Below are 19,239 nucleotides of genomic sequence, written 5' to 3'. Positions count from 1 at the left end.
CGCGAAGCCGCCACTGTGAACCAACTAGAGCAGCAGCACCACCACGAAGCCAGTGCAGAGAGGGGAGAACGTTGAAGGAGGGAGAAAAATATGACATAGAGAGGGAAATAAAAAAGAACAAGGCAGAAACACAGCAAAAAAAAAAAGAACGAGACAGTGAGGAGAACGAGAGAGGAGAAAGAAGAAGAGTAAGGGAGAGCAGGGCAGAAAGAAAACGGGGAAAATAAGGGAGGAAAGTACGAGACAGAGAGGGGAGAAAAAGAGAGAACGAAGAGAAGATAGATAGAACAGAGGGGGAAGAAAAAGAGGGAAGCAGTGCGAGCAGGACAGGAGAAAACCAAGAGAAGGAAAGAGGAGTAAAACAGAGAGGAACAGATATATAAAAAGAAAAGAAAAGAAACCGAGAGACAGAAGAGAAAGCAGAAGGGAGAGACAAAGGAATAGAGGAGGAGCAGAGAAGGGGGAGGAGGAGAAAACGAGAGAGACAGGGCAGAAGGGATAGGAAAGGAAAACAGGGAAACCAGTTGAACCAGAAGCTACAAACGAAAAGAAGAAATAGAGGTCGCATGCTGTTGCTTTCGTTGCTTCCAGGTAAGCTTCTCCAACTTTTCAGATAATGCACAAACACTGTGTACTTGAAGATTAATTACACCATGACTGTAGCTGGCGTGCGTGAATTGTTCACGCACGCTTGCGGGTAGAAACCAGCTGGGTCCAGCCCTGCCACATGGGCCGGGCTGGGCCTAGCTCGGGAAAAAAAATATTCAAAAATTATTTTAAAAATATGTGATTTTCCGCAATTTTTTACTGTATTTTTTATTAATATTAGTTTGTATTTTTAGATTGTAAAGATACAAATTTGGTATTACAATACCTGGTTTTTGTCAAAACAAAAAAAAAATGAAAAAAATATGTTTTTATACATACAACCAAGTCTCTCAAAAAAATAAAAAATCATATTGTATTTTCATACAACAAATAAAATTTCAAAAAATATGTATTAGCATGCATTTTGACTTTAATAACCAGTTTATTAAAGTCATGAGAACAAGGCCAATATTTCAAAAATTTCAAAAAAATTTATTTTGTTTTTTTTTTAATATCTAGGGTTATGAACTTATATGTAAGATGTATTCTAGATATTAAATTTTTTTTGTTGAGGTTAGAACGATTAGGTTTTTACCCGATAAGACAAGGACCTCCTTACCGAGGAGAACTTTTCTTAAATCATAAACAAACCAACAACTAGAAAACACGACAAGACCTTAGATTTTATCAGACAATAAAACAATGTAGCCTATCTTAGGTAGAGCGTATTTGGGGTGCTAATATCTTCTCTTTACGTAACCAGTCCCCATATTTTTTATTGATAAGAGAAAATAATTCCTTGTCTCCTAATATTTTCCAAATAGATAGAAGATAACACATTTTGAGGTTGGATGTTTTCGCCGTGACGCCGCACACGTGAGACAGAATGACGACTCCGCTGGGGATCTTGTGGACTAAGCTTTGTTTTTATTTGATAACTGTGTTTTGTTTGGTTTGCGTGTTTTCTGTTAATAAGCTTATTTTATTTTATTTATTTATTTTACATGCTTTAATTTCTGTACATTTATGTTCATGCATTGTATAGAACTGCCCCATACATCACATGCTTTAATTTTTTGGAAAGCACACACAAGCTTCTAAGTTAAGTGGAGAATTAATGATATGCCCTATAACTATTGGTCAGGGTTCAGATGTGTGAAACATCCAACTTATATCCGAGTGCCTGCTTGGTAATAATGGGCATACGTGTCTTAACTATTCCTTGCAATGCCCCTACACTGTCTTTATGAAGATCGTCACTAGGCAGATACGAAACCTTTTTTGAGACTAGATAATCAACCTATCATTTGTCTCACTTAATGAATAGAACCTATCCTTAGATAAATAGAACAAAATCAACATCACGTCATGAGCTCATGGTCAGAGCCAGTTCTTCTAGAAGCGATGATGAAGTGTCATTAGATGCCGAACAAGAAGAGACACTTGCAACGACTCACGATGTTATCTCTTCCAGTGTGGTTCTACAATGAAGAGGCGGTGTTCCTTCACAATGGGATCAATTCACACGCAAGTACAAGGCACATTGAAAGGAGGACCTTTCAATGTAAGTTTGTTTCGGAGTTTGTATTGATTTGAGTTTTTTTTTTCTTTAAATGTAATTTGTGAATAATTAATTAATATATTTTTTTAATTTTATAGATTTTTATTTTCATAAACATTGAGTCCGTTCTAGTTATAATATCGGCATTTAAATGATTGATGGGATGGAGTGATAATTTTATATGGACGGGAAAATTCCATTGATAAAACTGCAAAATATTATAGTGGTTTGGAAAATTTTGTCTTTTTGTGTACTGGCCGTCGAAGAAATTGCCCTGCGTTTGCTTGGATCGGGAGAAAAAAGGGAAGGAGTTTAGAAATTTACAATCGATGCAACAGTATACTTCAGTTGACTGGAGGTCAATAGCCAATAGTCTAACTTAAGCTTATCTGTTAGGTTCTCCAAATGGGTCGGTCTTGGTTCTGTCGGTGCTTGTCTTTTTATATGGTATAAAGTGATTCTTTATTAAAGTGAAATATAAGAAATTTAAAATGACTTGTTAATTAATCCCTGTAGCCATGTGAACTTGTTTATTAATCACGACTAAGTTATGGTCTTTTTTAACTGTCAAAATTTTCAAGATGATCATGTTATTAGTGTAATGTCTACATCTGTCAATTTTCTATATGAGTAAACTCTATCAGCTAATGCTATCACCAATTTAGCTTGCCCATCCTTAGGTTCAGACTCCCTGTCTAATTCACCACTTTGGCCACGAGTCTGCAAAGGAGAACAAGAAAGAGAAGTGCGATTCAATGAATTCCGGAGGTATGCTTCTTATTCATATTTTGGAACTCTTTTCTTTCAGTCTGCTGTTAGTGATCTGTCATGTATATGATGCTTTTCACTTTTGTATTGCATGACCTCCAAAAGTTGATCCTATCATACAAGAATTCTGATATGCATGCCGCTGGTTTCTCGTTAATCATAGATGAGTTTTCAGCCTCCAGAAATGTTACCTTTTCTTTTTCAGGACTGACAAGATCCAAAAGAGATCTACCTCCAATGCATTACACCCTTAAGATAGAGTCATTCTCCTTACTTCTGAAGACAGAAGTCGTAAAGTATGAATCTGATGTTTTTGAGGCCGAAGGCTACACATGGTTTGTTTGATTCTCACCACCTTCCTTTGACTAATACTTGATTCTACAAGTGAAAAATAAATGTCCAGTTAAAAGATAATTAGGCTATTCATCAACTGATAATTAATTTTTCTTGTTTCCAGGAGGTTGTGTCTTTACCCAAATGGAAACACAAAAGGAAAAGGGAAAGGCTTTGTTTCCCTTTACCTGCAAATAGAAAATACAAGCAAACTTGGTCATCGGTGGAAGGTCACCACCGAATTCAAATTGTTTGTGTTTGATCAGATAAATGACAAATATTTGACTGTCCGAGGTGGATTCTTTGACTAATAATATGTGCAACGCTGCAAATGTTTTCACTTTCTTGTCTTTATGTTCTTGAATTTAAATGGAGAACCACTGTTTTGTAGAATCGGATGCATCAGTAAAAAGTTTTCATGAGGAGAAGACCGAATGGGGTTTCGATAAATTGCTTTCCCTTGAAACATTCAATGATGCTTCTAATGGATATCTTTTCAATGACTGCTGTGTTTTTGGAGCTGAGATTTTTGTTATCAAACCAACTGGAAAAGGGGAATTACTTTCTATGGTTAAGAAACCTGCAAATGGTTCTTTAACATGGAAGATTGAAGATTTCTGTAAATTAGATAGGAGCTCATATTTATCCAAAGCCTTTACATCCGGAGGCAGAAGTTGGTATGCTGCCTTGTAATCACAAACGTTTCTATTTCAGAACCACTATTGAGTTTTGTTTTTAATTTTGGCTCTTCCCATCGTTTCAGGAGAATAAAAGTTTATCCCAAAGGATATGATGATGGAAAGGGAAATTCACTATCTGTATACCTGGAACTAGTTGATGGTGGCAAACTTCCTCGAAAGAAAACTGTGTGGGCAGAATACAAGCTACGAGTTTTGGACCAACGCCATGGCAAACATGTCGAAGAAAAAAGTAATCATATAGGTTTTTTGTTAGATATACTTAAATGCATGAGATTTTTTTATAAGAAGTAATGTCGAGAAAAATATTTTTGGAAAATTAACATTACTCATGCTGCCTACAGTAGTTGTGTTCTCTACGGCTGCTTACAGGCATGAAAAGTTTTCCATCTTTGCCAGTTTTAGTTATTGAACTTCTTATTGATTAAAGTTTCTAATTTTTTTTTTCTTGCAGAGTCACGTTGGTTTACCTCCTCCAGTTATTCACGTGGTTTCCCCAAGTTCATGCCACTGGGAGATCTCCGTGAAGTCTCCAAGGGCTATGTTAAGAGTGACACTTTAATTGTTGAAGCTGAAATTCTTACCGTGTCCGTGTCCAAGCTTTTCTCATACTGAAATCGTCACTCTGTTATTCGTATCAATAATAAACCTCGCTGTTTTATTGTTACGTGACCTTTCTATGAAAAATCATGCGTTGATTTCTATCAAGGACACAGCAGAAATGGACAGTGTCCATCCTTTTCTTTTTGTTGTAGTAAACGTGCCGTAACCTAAAACTTAGAAAACAACACACCACTACAGGGTAAGGATATCCACACCATATCAGCAAAAATCAAAGAAGAAAATGCCCTCTGGAAAGTTGCTAAAAGGGTGAGCTCCTAGCTCCAAACCGTGACTATAATTAGCTAGCCAATTCGCACAGCAGCTGCCTTCGTGCAGTGAACTTCCCAATCTTTGGATAAAGAACTTTCTTATTTCTTGTAAAATAGGATCCATCTTTGTTTCTTCATTTACGTCCTTTGAGTTAAGGGAATGAACGCATTTTTACAAGGTGGCTGCTATTTGGCTCGGGCGTTGGTGATCCCATCAGGTAGGCTAGCTAGGTATGATCTCATTTTAAACTACTTGATGTATTCTCTATAATTTTCGATTTACTAGAAATTGTTTTCTTAAAAACTGAAAAATATTCCACAAGTAAACATGATATAATTAAATGTTTCCTCGCATCCTTCCTTCCTGCGAAATATCAGAACTACTTGTTAGCTTAGGGCTGTGACTCGAGACTTTACAGCAGTTTATGCCTTCAAAGTAGATGCGTATCATGAACAATTGAAGGAAGCAAACATGCCGCGAGATGATGGCAAATCCCTTAGAAGCAGGCTTTAGGCAATTTAAATAATAGTGAAGATCAGTGAAATATCTTGACAACAGGACCAAAATGACGAAGCCAGGAAAACAGATATACGAAAAGATCAACCGCACTGGCATGCATGCCAAGATTAAATAAACTAAAAAAACTGAATTTAGAGAAGATCCCACCAGTCTTTCGCTAGTTGGTCTTACAAATTCATTTCCAGACATAACAAAAACAAGCCAACACTTTATTATTTGAGGGGAAGATATCCAGAACTCACTCTCTTGATCACAAATAAGTTGCAACTCCGCAACTGCATAGCACATGATTTGATTGGGCAAGATGATGATAATTATGATGAGCCAAATTTTTGGTATAGTACACGCAATAAAACATCTATGAATCTTTTAATGTCTATTATGAATATTGGAACATCTTAATTTTATTGTCAAAAACATGAGACTAACCGGAGATAGATAACACAAACCATAAATACGCAACATAAAGTTAGGGTAAATAATCTAACTAAAAACACTACAGATTATAGATCGAATATAATTAACTATAGACGTTATTGGAACAACGAAGAACTAAAAATTATATTAAAGTCTAATGGCGAGAATTAAATTGCAGATCAACCCACTATCTTCAAATGCATTCGCAAAATTGATTCTGAAGTGTCGCAACAGCATCAATGTGGGCATTCAGAAAATTGATAATAAAATGTGCCCATTCTTGCACCAGTTCGCAGGAACAGAAAACAAAAACCTCAAGAATGCTGGTTCTTGGAACTCTTAAAAACTAAAATCTTGTCCCAGGGCTCCTATGGTACACACATGCTGCTGCATTTGTTGGACCATGCCCAATCTGATCTGTTGAATTGGAACTTTCATTCCGGAATCTTGGCAGCCATGAGATGTACCAGAGGCTCCGCTCTTTGAACCTTTCCTGAAATATTAGCTTACATATAAAAACAAAAGTCCATCCACCTACACACTAGACAAAAAGGTTTAAAACAAACCCAGGCTGGTATAGAAAAAACAGAACAAAAAGCAGGGCGGTGAGGTATGAAGAAAAATACAGCCAATCTCATCAATGAAACTGCAACTTGCAAACTATTAAGAGAGAACTGGTGAGGGCCAAACAGGCAAAAACAACTTTCAAGCGAACTAATAAAGTTAAGGTAAAAGAACATACCCTTTACATTTGGCACACAAAATGTTTCTAGAAAGAGACTTTTATGGATGTTCCATTGTACAAGTCCTCTAAGCAAACCCTCAGAGAATGCACTCTAAGAAAATTAGTCTAAGAAAATACAGATACTTGAGAACCTTTATCTAAGAAAATTAGTCAATAAAAAGCAAAATGCATCAAGGAGTCTCTCAGCCTCACCGCCAAAACCACCTCTGCTAAAAATTGATTTAAAAAGATCAAATGGACTCTGACCACCACCACCTCCTCCTCCCATTCCCTCCTTAAGTGCATCTACACCATATTGATCATAAATTTCTCTTTTATCTGGATCACTAAGGACTTCATAAGCTTGAGATAACCACTTGAACCGGTAAAAAATGATCAATAGATGAGTGTCAGAAGGCACACATAAACAGACCAGATCAATCACACTATCCTAATGAACACCTTTACTTTCAGATTTTGCAACAATAGCACTAGAAGTTGATAAATAGATGATTGTAACAAAACACAAACCATTGCAAACTTGTTAGCACTGTGTTTTTATCTTGATGATGAAGGAAATTCAACACCCAGACAGGGGCGGAGCTAGAATTATTTGTTAGGGGGGGCCATAATTAATATAATAAAATATAATATTTATTTTACTTTATTGTACATGAGTTGTGAAAAAACCTGTATAATTTAATTTTATTCAAATAACTTACTATAAACATATAATGATCTTTGTATGAGGTAAAAGGTTTGAAGAAATACCAAATTGAGTCAAAGCAACGAAGTTAATTTCATCTTCATAATATATTCATCACTTTAATGTTGGTCTTTATATCTATCAAATATAAATATACAAAGTATATAAGAAACATTAGCTAAAACGAAGCATTATTTATGTTTGATAAACTTTGAAATAAAGCAAAAAATAATAAAGAACTATTCTCACTAATCAATGCGGGTTCTTTATAAACTGAGACGCATTGGAGTTGCTCAATCATAACTTTAACATTACACATTGGAGTTGGTTCACTAGGCTGCGAGTTATCAATATTTTTTTAGAAAAAAAAATCAAATTCTTTTTATTTTTGTTCATAGTTCAACCTAAAATCAAAACATATATCGTGAGAAAAAATAGATAATTTTGATGATTCTGCTAAAAACAAAACATAAAAAAATCAAAGTATAATCAAAACAAACCAATGAAATATATCTAATTAATTAAAAAAAACATTATAACAAGAATTTAAAAAACAATTGATAAAATTAGCATATCTAAGAAAAAAATAAAGCAAAAATGGTTAGAATTATATAAAAAAAAACCTCATCAAATTATTAACAAACATCTCAAAATAAAATAAAAATAGATTTTAAATTTAAGTTACCTTGTTTTGTTTAATGAAAAATAAATTAATTGATAGCTCTATTTCAATTTTTTTCGTTGAAAATTTTTACTTATAATTTATATTTATATTTTTGTTTTTGACCAGCTGTAAAATTTATTGTGCAAAGTAATGAATTTATATTTACAGAATTTATATTAGGGTACGTAAATTAATTTTAAAAAAATTCAAATTGAAAAATCACACTTGATTACAGTAAAAAAACTTACTTTTGTAAAATAAAAAACCTCATCCACACTTAATTACCTATATATATATATAATATATATATTATCAGGTAAGGGATATTACCAGCAATCCTGAATGGGAGAGGGCTTACCAGTATGAGATACCCGTTTTGGCCAAAATACTCTCTAATGCAAGGGCGGAAGCCGCCCCTGTATATATATTATACAGGGGCGGAATATTTTAGGGGGGGCCCGGGCCCCTGCTTGCCCCCCCCTCCTTCCGCCCCTGCACCCAGAGATCCCTGCATGGTCTTCAACCAAATTTATAATCTTTACATGTCACATATTTCTTGTACATGGATCGTAGACATTCAGACTTTCCTAAAGTGAAATCGATATTTTTGCAACTTAGTTTTAGTTATACTACGAAATAAAAGTTATGACTTCCTAAAAGTAAATAGCATCCACAACCATAGGAAACAAGCACCCAGAGGTTTTAAAAGAAAGAACTGAAAAACCATGACAACAACTATTCATTTCGAGCGCGCCTTTGAGCCCTCGCTTCCCTTCAAGCGCGCCTTTGAGCCCTCGCTTCCTTTTCGAGCGCCTTTGAGCCCTCGCTTCCTTTCAAGCGCGCTTTCGAGCCCTCGATCATTCTTTTGAGTGCGACTTCGATTCCTTATTTTCCTTTCTTTTTTTTTACTTGGGTAGGTCACCCATTACAATAAGACTTTTTCTGTGAATTTTTTTTCACTTGGATAGATCACCCAAAACAATTTGATCCATCTCAAAAAAATAATAAAAAAAAGTAATTCATCTTCCAAATGACTTGTTTCTTGATTTCTATATCTCTCTGTAAAAGTTATATGTCAATCTACTATTTTTAAAGTTTTCAAGACTAAAAAAAAAAGAAGCAAAAGTTTTTTCTGTGTCAACTTATCTTTATAAATTTACTACACAAAGCTAAAGAAAAATGAAATCTTCCAATATCTTTGCATCGTAAATATTATAAAGAGGGGGCAACTATCATAACTCAAATTTTGACCCTTTTATTTTAATTATTATTATTATTTTTATTTACTGAAAATTATAAAAAAAAATGATGAATGATGAAACAAATGAAGAATGAATTAAAATTCGGGTTAAGGGCAAAATGATTGGAAGTTTAAAGATTTAATTAAATATTTTACTAGTTTAATTAACCAAGTCAAGGGTTTAGTTGAAGAATTGATAAGTTTTGAGACTTGATTAAGATTGAAATTGATTTAATTAATCAAATCAAGGGTTTAATTGGAGAATTGATAAGTTCGGGACTTAATTGGACTTGGATTTAATTTAATTAATAAAATCAGGGGCTTAATTGAAAAAATATCAAAGTTTGGGGCTAATTTGGGGCCAAATTGCAGCAGATTAAAGTCCAAGGACTAGCTTGTAAAAGATGTGAAAGTACAGGGGTCCAATTATAATTTGCCTAGGGACTTGATTGCATGATTTCAGAACTTCAGTGACCAGATTGAAAATGGATATCCCACCACACGTTTCCAACGTCATTTTTTAGAATTTGTTAATCGCCTTCTTCGTCTTCCTCCTCAAGAGCCATTGCTGGAGTAAATGATGGAAGCCATTTCAAATGGTTGGTATTCTCTGGCTATAAAGCCAGAGAAGATGAGAGAGCGCAGGGTTTTTGAGGGGGAGAAAAGAAGAGGGCAGAACCGAGAGGGACTGAAGGAAAAGAAAGGCCAGACTTTCGTTCCCCTGGTTTCTTCTCAAAGAAACAGAGGAGATGAAAGAACAGGGGGGAAAACTGAGAAAAGAGGAGACCCAAAACAGAGAACAGGAAAAAAGACACAGAGACAAACAACAACAAGAAAAACACAGGGGAAGAACCCCCATCTCCTAGGTTCAGACCTCCATCACCATCGACCATTGTCTTCTTCTGCGTCTTTGTTTTCCAATAATATCACACGCAACAGCTTAGGAAAGGAAAACTAGGGAAGACTTAGAAAAACAGAAATAGGGGAGCAAGCTTCCATTCAATTGACAGCACCTAACATCTTCATCACCATCGTTGATGTCCTGAGCAGAGGAAGCACATAAGGAAGACCAAGGAAAGCAGTAGACAAGAGTCACAACCAGCGTCAAAACCGTTTTCGTCGCCTCCAGAAGCAACAACTCTAGAGCTCCATCTTCAGCAGCCACTGCACCAGAAACAGGGCACTCCAGGAGAGAAATACAGTGACAAACCGGGGAAGAAAAGGAGGAAGAGAAGGAAGAACAAGAGGAGGCAGCGTCGTTCTTCCAGCACAACATCTTCGGCTACGCCTTGCTGCACCAGGTAAGTCGTCCCTCATCTCTACCCTCCTGCATTATAATTCACGCTACACTAACAAGTGAATTATAATTAATTCACTACTCAGTCGGGTCATGCACATGTGAATAAGTTCACGCGTGCTTTCAATGGCCAGCCGGGTCAAGCCTGTGACCCGGCTAAGCCTGCTGGGTTCAGCCCAGCCCAAAAAAAAAAATAAAAAAAAAATAAAAAATAAAAAAGTAGAAAAAAAATAAAAATAAAAAATAAAAAAATGTGTATGAATAAATAAAAATAATATAAATTTATTGGTTTATTTACTAATGCTAGAGTCAGGAATAAAAATACCAGCTTAAATTTATATTATTTTTATTCATTGTATTTTATTTTATTTAGCTAGAAAATTAAAAAAAAAATGTTCATGTGTAAAAATAAATTTATTTTATGTGAATATTCACTGGTGTTAGAGTCAGGAATTTTATAAGCAAATTATCATAGCATAAACTAATCAATATTTAGCAATTTAAGACAAAATCAGTAATGCAGTTTGTTTCAGGCAGAACGTTTAAAGGATGATAATATCTTCCCTTTTACGTAACCAATCCTGAGTCATAGAATTTCTGTTGACCAGTTAGGTTTCTTAGTGACCATAATACTAGGTGGCGACTCTTTAAACAATATATTTTTCCCCTAAAAGAACAAGATGCCAAAAATCTGTTCTTTTTCTATAATTCAAGAATTATTTTTAGGGCCGCTGCGATGTCAGGTGCGACAACTATCTCTACTCTACTTTGTTTAACACTACTAAACAAGAACAATTTCACTGGAGAGAAGTGATGTTGAAGAAGATGAGTGAAAATGATTTAATATGCAAAAAAATGTTAACCAACTAGACATCTTTCATAGCACACTAGTTAAATCCAAGATCTAACTTTTATTTACGGACCCTATCTCACATTACCCATATTTCTCCTCTGAAAAACCACATACATACACCCGGTAAAACAAAAAAAACCAAAACCCCAAAAAAACCTCACTACCTAACCAACCAACAATGGAATCATCACAAAACCATAAAGATAAAGAACATTACATTAAGAATTAGAAACATTAGCATGTGATGACAACCATATTTAACAAATTATTTTCAATGGATCTACAAAATTTATCCTATAAAAATAGTTAATAAAATAATAAATATTCTCTCTAAATTACAAACTCAATCTCTTGAATATGAGTTTCTGATTATACCTGCTATCTTAATTGGTCACACCATATTTGTTCCTTGCAAGATGGAATCCTTGTAAGCCCAAATTCATTCGAGAAGAAGTTAAGAAAGTGGCAAATGATGTTTTTGGAAAATGAAACCTTAGGAGCATATATTCATGGAGAAGAATTTGCACAAGTGATAAAGATGAGATTTTTGGAGAAGGAACAGAAATGGACATATGGGTTAGGTTTAAGCTTACCCAACAGTTTAAGCTTTTAGGTTAAATTGGTTTTTGAAATGATATCAGAGCCTTAATGACCAAGTAATTACGAGCTCGAATCTCATCATCCCTATTTATTTGATAAAAATTATGTATAAAGTAATGTGGATCTATGCAAGTTTCAAGTCTTTAAGGCTTTTACTTGAGGGGGTGTGTTAGAGAATAATATAAATCATATATTGGGACCTCACCCATCAGTTAACAACTTAAACTTTTAGGTTGAGATGGTTCTTTAACAAATTCATGTCCAAAGGATTTTCACTTGAAGAAAGATATTATAAAATAATTAATTCTTAAATCATATCTTGAGACTTTACCTAATAGCTTAAACTATATATTGAGTTAAGAATGTTATTTAACATGGTATCAAAGCATTGATGACTATGTGGTCATGGGTTCAAATATCACTATTATTCCCATTAATCTTTTGGGTTGAATTGGTTCTTTGATAAAAGGATCAAAAGAGATCCAAAACTTTTTTTTTTTTTCAAATGGAAAGATGTGAAAGACAGTAGAGTTTATACAGAAAAGGAACATAAATGAAGAAAACACATAGAATAGAAAAGGAAGAAGAACATAGATTGATTCTGTTACATAAAGAAGCAGAAGACGAATTCTAGCACTATTTTATTATTCTTTTTATTAATTGTTAACATAACTAATCCTTTGTTTATATATGCTATATTAGAAAGATAATGCACGGTATCTAGTCTTTCTTTAGGCACTGAAACAATGTTAACAAACTCTCTTAACTACAAACAATACTAACAGCATTCTAACAATATCAGTCTATAATCTTCTAACACTTGGTAGAAGTAGAGCCGTTGATATCCTTATAAGCTGTACCAAAATTATAGTCATTAAAATTTGTATCCATGCCCGTAAACCACTATGCTAGGCTTGCCGGTTAAGGTTAGATTTTTTGAGGGAAAAGGATTGAGTTGATAGTAATCAACTATAAATCATATCAACTTGATCTTATAAAATTCTTTATCTAACCCGTCGACCAAGTAATGCTATCACCTATTTGCAAAGAAGATTGAGAAGAATTATCTTGTATATTCTAATGTTTCATTGTGCATAAAACTCTGCTTTTATACAAGTTGCAAATAACTGATTCCTAGATTTTAAGAACCAAGATCATCTCATTCATCCATTAATGGAGGGCTACGATTCTTACACATGTAAGAACCGGTTTGTAACAAATTTTTAATAGTAAAACTGACTATATCACTACAATAACTATTTTAACTGCTTCTACAACTATTTTAACAGAATTTCTTTCATTTTAATTGTAGAGTCTTCTTCTAAGACTTCAAAAACAAGTAACCAGCTTAGCTTTCAACAGCCTCTCCTAAGTTTTTTACTGGTTTAACTCCAAGCTTCAGCCTTAGTTGCTTGAATCTATCTTTAGGCAATGCTTTCGTGAAGATGTCTGCAAGTTGTTCTTCACTTTTGCAGAATTTCACATTTATTACTCCTTCTTGTAGAGCATCCCTTATGAAATGATACTTCCTGTTTATGTGTCTTGTTCTTTGATGAAAAACAAGATTCTTGGCCATTTAAATTACTGACATGTTATCACAAAACAAAAGTGTTGCTTCAGCTTGCATTTCATCCAAAATCATCAAGAACAAATCTTAACCAAATAGCCTGAGTTGTTGCTTCAGATGCTAAGACATACTCAGCTTCTACAGTTGATAATGCCACGGTGTTCTGTTTCACAAAGGCCTAGGAGAATGCTCCACTCCTAAAGCTAAATGCATAGCCAGAAGTGCTCCTGATATCATCTTCACTTTTTGCCCAATCTGCATCACAAAATCCAATAAGAGTTGCTGACTGATCTCTTACGTATTCAATGCCATAGCTGAGAGTTCCTTGCACATATCTTAGGACCTTTTTTGCAGCTCCTATATTAATTTTGGTAGGTCCATTCATGAACCATGACAATAAACTGGTAGCATACATTAGATCAAGTCTTGTTGCTATCAAATATAGTAAACTTTCTACTATTTTTCTATAGAGTCCTTCATCAGCCAACTCACTTCCATCCACCTTCAATTTCTAACCAGTGGCCAAAGGAATGGAGACTGGTTTGCAGTCATCAAATCCAAACTTACCAAGCAAGGATTTGGCATACTTGCTTTGATGAATGAATACCCCTTAATCAGTTTGCATTATTCCTATGCCAAGAAAATGGTGAAGAAGTCCAAGATTAGACATCTCATATCTCTGCATCATTTCTCTTTTAAATTCACTAACATCTTTTCACTACTGCCAGATATACAATGTCATCAACATAGATTGAAACAATGATCAAGTTACCTTCCTGTTCAGACCTTGTATACAAAGTAGCTTCACTTGTGCTCCTTTTGAATTTGCATATAAACAGGTATGCATCAATCTCATTGTATCAGACCCTTGGTGCTTGCTTTAATCCATATAAGGCCTTCCTTAGTTTATAAATTTTATGTCCTGCATTCTTTACTTCAAACCCTTCAGGCTACTTAACATACACATCTTCCTTAAGAACACCATTTAGGAATGCTGACTTAACATCCAACTAAAACAACTTCCACCCCTTTTGTGCTACAAGTGCAATAAGAGTCTGAATTGTGTCTAATCTTGCTACTGGTGCAAAGGTTTCATTGTAATCAACTTTAGATTTCTATTCATATCCTTTTGCTACAAGGCGAGCCTTGTGTTTTTATATTGTTCCATTAAGATGAAGTTTAGTTTTGTACACCCATTTCACTCATATAACAGGTTTGTCAATTGGTCTCTCCATCAATTCCCAAGTATTATTCTTCTTTATCATTTCCAATTCTTCCTTCATAGCCTCCTGCCAGGCTTTATCTCCAGTAGCTTCTTGATAATTCTCAGGTTCTATGATGCACATGTGACACCTTGCATATATATCTTCCAAGGTTTTTAATTTTACTGGAGTAGAGCTAGGTGTAGATTGTTGATTGTTATCATTGCCAATATTCTCAACTAACTCTCCAACTGTAGAATTTTGATGGAAACATTCAACATTATCGGGTTGGATTGTAGTATTTTTTCAGGATTTTCACCTTCAACTTCATCTCATTCAAGGTTAAGAGGCATATATGTTTGATTCATCATATTTCTTTCCTAATTCCATGACTTATCCTTACTGAAGATCACACTTCTTGAGAGAACAATCTTATCAGATTTCAGATCATACACTCTATACCCCTTTTCACAACTACCATATCTAACAAAGACTCCCTTTCCAGCTTTCTTATCCCATTTATGCCTTAGTGATGATGGGATATATGTGTAACACAATCAACCGAACACCTTCAGATGCTTGACTCCTAGCTTTCTTCTTATAAAGGCTTCAAATGGAGTTTTTTTCATAACTAATGTTGTATAACATATGTTCTGAAGATACACAGTTGTACTTATAGCTTCTGCCCATAAAATCACTAGCATTTCTTTCTCTATCAACATGGACCTTTCCATCTCACAGATTGTTTTGTTTCTCCTCTCTGCAACTCTATTTTGTTGAGGAGAGTATGCAACTATCAGCTGCCTCTCTATTCCTTGTTTTACACAGAATTCTTGAAACTCATTTGAGGTATATTCACCACCTCTATCACTCCTTAGCTTCTTCAATTTATACCCATTTTGGAGTTCAACAAATGCTTTAAATTTCTTAAACACATTAAGTGTATCAGATTTATTCCTGAGGAAGTATACCTAGCACATTCTTGAATAGTCGTCAATGAATGTAATAAGTATATGTTCCCCCCAACTGATTCGTTTTGCATTGGTCCACACAAGTCTGTGTGTATCAACTCTAGTGGATAGCTTGCTCTCCATGTTTGTTCTTTGTCAAATTTCTCCTTGTGGTGTTTTCCTGAAACATAGCCTGCACACACTTCTTCCACTTCTGTCAATACAGGAAGTCCACATACCATCTCCTTCTGCTCCATCTTCTTCATGCTAGCAAAGTTCAAGTGTCCCAGTCTTCTATGCCATATCCAGGAATCCTTAATCACTGATGATTTCCTTGCTGCAGGTGTCATAGATTTAAGTGAAAGGGGAAAGCATCGATTTCCTCCTATGATCATTATTGCTACAATATTGTTGAGGCTTTCATAAATATCACCGCTTTGTTTCCCCCAAAAAGGATATAATAACCATGCTCTATCATCTGGCCTCTACTTAATAAGTTTTCATCTAATCTGGGAACAAGCAGCACCTCTTTTATGCATCTCTTCCCATGCTGAGTCTCCACCACCAGTGTGCCTTTTCCAATTGCTTGCACAAGGTCTCCAGAGCCCATCTTTACTTTGCCGGTCACTGTTCTATCGATGTTGATTAGTTCAGATTCTTGAGATGTCATGTGGTTGCTGCAGGCACTGTCCACAAGCCATACCTTTCTATCTTACAAGCTTGTAGAATGGAATGCATAGAACATGGTTCTAATGGTTACTCTTTCTTCTTTTGCATAATTTGCTAGTTGTTTGTGACTGTGACTTTCACAGTCTTTTGCAATATGGCCAAACCGATTGCATCTTTCACATCTTGGTTTTCCTTTGTGTCTACACAATCCAAAGTGTTGCTTCTAGCAGACTGACACTGTGGTTTTACACTTGCTTGACTACTTCCCCAAGCAGTGTTGTTCCAACTTGAATTGTTGTAGTTGTTTAAGTTTCTGTTTAGAGTCCAATTTGATCCCCTCCTGTATTGTGATTGCCATTTTTTAGTAGATCTGCCTTGGAAACCCTTGTGTGAACTGTAGGCTTGATTGTTTCCAACCTTTAAACTGCTAAAGGCTTTCTTTGTTCCTATTAACTTGTCCCTTTCATCATGTAGATCCTCCCTCTTATCATAGACTTTGACAGATGCAGTGACCTCTTCTGCTCTTAGAACATCAAGGTCTTGTGTCTCTTCAATGATAGACACGATGGACTTATATCTTCTACTTAGACTCATTAGCAGTTTTTGCACAATTATGGTTTCTAATACATCTTCTCCCAATGATTTCAAGTTATTCACAGTTGCAAAGAATTTAGCTAGATATCCATCTAAACTTTCACCTCTAACATTCTCATGTATTCAAAGTCTACTCTAACTACTTGAAGTTTAACAGCTCTAACCTTTTTATCTCCTCTGAATTCTCAGCTCAAAATGTCTCAAGCTCCTTTTGTAGTCTTCTCGTTTCTTATGCGTGGGAAAAAGGTCATATGTTAATGCTCATTGTATGAAGCTTAATGCCTTTGCATTCTTAATTTTGTTTTCTCTGGAGGTAGTGGATGTTTGCAAAGTAGTTTGCTCAGCTTCAATCTCTTCATCGCCTGATCCATTTACAACCTCAGGTGATTGTTCAGGTTGTATTTCAACTTCTATTACATCCTATAGATCAAATGCTATAAGGATTGTCTCTATTTTTACAGGCCAAAAATCATAATTTGTGCCATTAAACTGTGGAGTTCTTAGATCTCCTCCAGCAGAGCTTGATCCTACCATTTTTGAGTAAGCAATAGTTTAATCAATGTATTTCACAATTTATGCTCCTCTCAAGAATCAGTTTTAGTGCTCTGATACCATGTTTATTTTCTAGAGTTAATGAGAAGAAAATTATAAGCAAGTTTGTTGAGAAGATTGAGAAGAATTATCTTGTATATTCTACTGTTTTATTAGTGCATAAAACTCTGTTTTTATACTAGTTGCAAATAATTGATTCCTAGATTTTAGGAACCAAGATCATCTCATCCATCCATTAATGGAGGGCTATGATTCTTACACATGTAAGAATCTGTTTATAACAGATTTTTAAAAGTAAAATTGATTATAACTGTCATAACTGTTTCTTTAACTGTTTTAACAAAATTTCTTCCATTTCTTCGTTCTTTTTGCTACAGCCTGCAGAGTCTTCTTCTAAGACTTCAAAAACAAGTAACCAGCTTAGCTTTCAACAGTTTGCTCATCCTTAAAGTTCTCAGGCTCTCTGTCTAATTGATCACTTTGGTCAGGAGTCTCATTACGTATTCTGCAATGGAGAACAAGCATAAGTTATGCGATTCTGGTATGCTTCTTCTTTTTATCTTGGAACTCTCTTTTTTTCAGTCTGTTGTGAGTCCTGTCCTGTATATGTTGTTTCTCACCTTTGTTTACCGTGACCAACAAAAGTCGATGCTATCGTTAATAGTTATGTGGCTGGATATATACAAGTAATTCTGATATGCAAGTTATAGCTGAATTTTCAGCCTCCAGAATGTCGAATCTATCTATATGATTTGCATAACATCAATAAGCACTGAATCTGGCTTAAAAAAAAGGTTATATAATAATGATGATGCCCAGCCCAGGCGTATCAATGTTTCTGAAGAAACAGAAGGAAGGAAGTTTCTTATTTCATGTATGTTCTGTTACAGCAGCAGAGGTATATATACAATGGATACAATGGATATCTGTTACAGCAAAGAAAGATGGCTATTAATTCTCCTACATACATGGTCATATCAGACTAATATTTGACTGTCCGAGGTGGATTCTTTTACTAATAAAATGGGCAACTCTGCAAATGTTTTTACTTCTAGTCTTTATATTCTTGAATTTAAATGGAGAACCACTGTTTTGCAGAATCTGATGCATCAGTAAAACGTTTTCATGAGATGAATACCGAATGGGGTTTCGATCAATTGCTTTCCCTTGAAAAATTCAATGATGCTTCTAAAGGATACCCTGTCAATGACGGCTGTGTTTTTGGAGCTGAGATTTTTGTTATCAAACCAACTGGAAAAGGGGAATTACTTTCTATGGTTAAAAAACCTGCAAATGGTTCTCTATCGTGGAAGATTGAAGATTTCTCTAAATTAGATAAGAGCTCATATTTATCCAAAGCCTTTGCTTCCGGAGGGAGAAGTTGGTATGCTGCCTTGTAATCACCAACGTTTCTATTTCAGAACCACTATTTAGTTTTGTTGTTAATTTTGGCTCTTCCCATCGTTTCAGGAGAATAAAAGTTTATCCCCAAGGAAATGGTGATGAAAAGGGAGATTCACTATCTGTATTCCTGAAACTAGTTGATGGTGATAAACTTCCACCAAAGAAAACTGTGTGGACGACTCACGATGCTTCCTCTTCCTGTGTGGTTTTATAACGTAGAGGTGGTGTTTTTTTTATAGCGGGATTAATTCACCTGTAAATATAAAATATATTGAAAGGATGATCTTTCAATATAAGCTTATTTTGAAGTTTGTATTGATTTGATTTTTCTTCTTTTAATGTAATTTGTGAATAATTAATTAATATTATTTTAATTTTATTGATTTTTAGGTTTATAAAGATTGAGGCTGTTCTAATAATAACATCGTTGATGGAATGGAGTGATAATTTTATGTGGATG

At 34.9% G+C, this 19,239-nt stretch overlaps 2 protein-coding genes across 3 annotated transcripts; both read left to right on the top strand.

The window, feature by feature from the left end:
* The first annotated feature begins 2,694 nt into the window (after positions 1 to 2,694).
* On the top strand, positions 2,695 to 4,656 carry LOC118041392 (uncharacterized). Its single transcript, XM_035048707.2, has 6 exons — positions 2,695 to 2,917; positions 3,123 to 3,252; positions 3,375 to 3,544; positions 3,642 to 3,927; positions 4,014 to 4,180; positions 4,403 to 4,656. Exons 1-6 carry the CDS (start codon positions 2,905 to 2,907, stop codon positions 4,561 to 4,563), a joined length of 927 nt encoding a protein of 308 aa, XP_034904598.1. The 5' UTR covers positions 2,695 to 2,904; the 3' UTR covers positions 4,564 to 4,656.
* Positions 4,657 to 13,461: 8,805 nt separating this feature from the next.
* On the top strand, positions 13,462 to 19,017 carry LOC118041393 (MATH domain and coiled-coil domain-containing protein At2g05420-like). 2 transcript variants are annotated; one of them, XM_035048709.2, is made up of 5 exons: positions 13,462 to 15,459; positions 17,137 to 17,218; positions 17,753 to 17,916; positions 18,474 to 18,759; positions 18,846 to 19,017. In XM_035048709.2, exons 3-5 carry the CDS (start codon positions 17,886 to 17,888, stop codon positions 18,991 to 18,993), a joined length of 465 nt encoding a protein of 154 aa, XP_034904600.2. In that variant the 5' UTR covers positions 13,462 to 15,459; positions 17,137 to 17,218; positions 17,753 to 17,885; the 3' UTR covers positions 18,994 to 19,017. The 2 variants fall into 2 exon arrangements, 1 of the variants encoding a protein (XP_034904600.2); XR_012167877.1 differs by lacking the exons at positions 13,462 to 15,459; positions 18,474 to 18,759; positions 18,846 to 19,017 and adding an exon at positions 18,266 to 18,457 and having other exon boundaries at positions 15,487 to 17,206.
* The last annotated feature ends 222 nt before the right edge of the window (positions 19,018 to 19,239 follow it).

The sequence above is a fragment of the Populus alba genome, chromosome 14 (assembly GCF_005239225.2).
Source record: "Populus alba chromosome 14, ASM523922v2, whole genome shotgun sequence".
Lineage (NCBI taxonomy): Eukaryota > Viridiplantae > Streptophyta > Magnoliopsida > Malpighiales > Salicaceae > Populus > Populus alba.
This window is presented reverse-complemented; position numbering and strand designations above follow the sequence as displayed.

Bases quoted from the DNA above. Each gene is read 5' to 3' on its own strand.
- LOC118041392 (XM_035048707.2), top strand. The intron at 3,545-3,641 runs GTGGATTCTTTG...ACTGTTTTGTAG, and splicing joins CAAATATTTGACTGTCCGAG to AATCGGATGCATCAGTAAAA. The intron at 4,181-4,402 runs GTAATCATATAG...TTTTTCTTGCAG, and splicing joins CAAACATGTCGAAGAAAAAA to AGTCACGTTGGTTTACCTCC.
- LOC118041393 (XM_035048709.2), top strand. From the start codon at position 17,886: ATGGAGAACAAGCATAAGTTATGCGATTCTG. The intron at 17,917-18,473 runs GTATGCTTCTTC...ACTGTTTTGCAG, and splicing joins GCATAAGTTATGCGATTCTG to AATCTGATGCATCAGTAAAA. The intron at 18,760-18,845 runs GTATGCTGCCTT...CCATCGTTTCAG, and splicing joins GCTTCCGGAGGGAGAAGTTG to GAGAATAAAAGTTTATCCCC.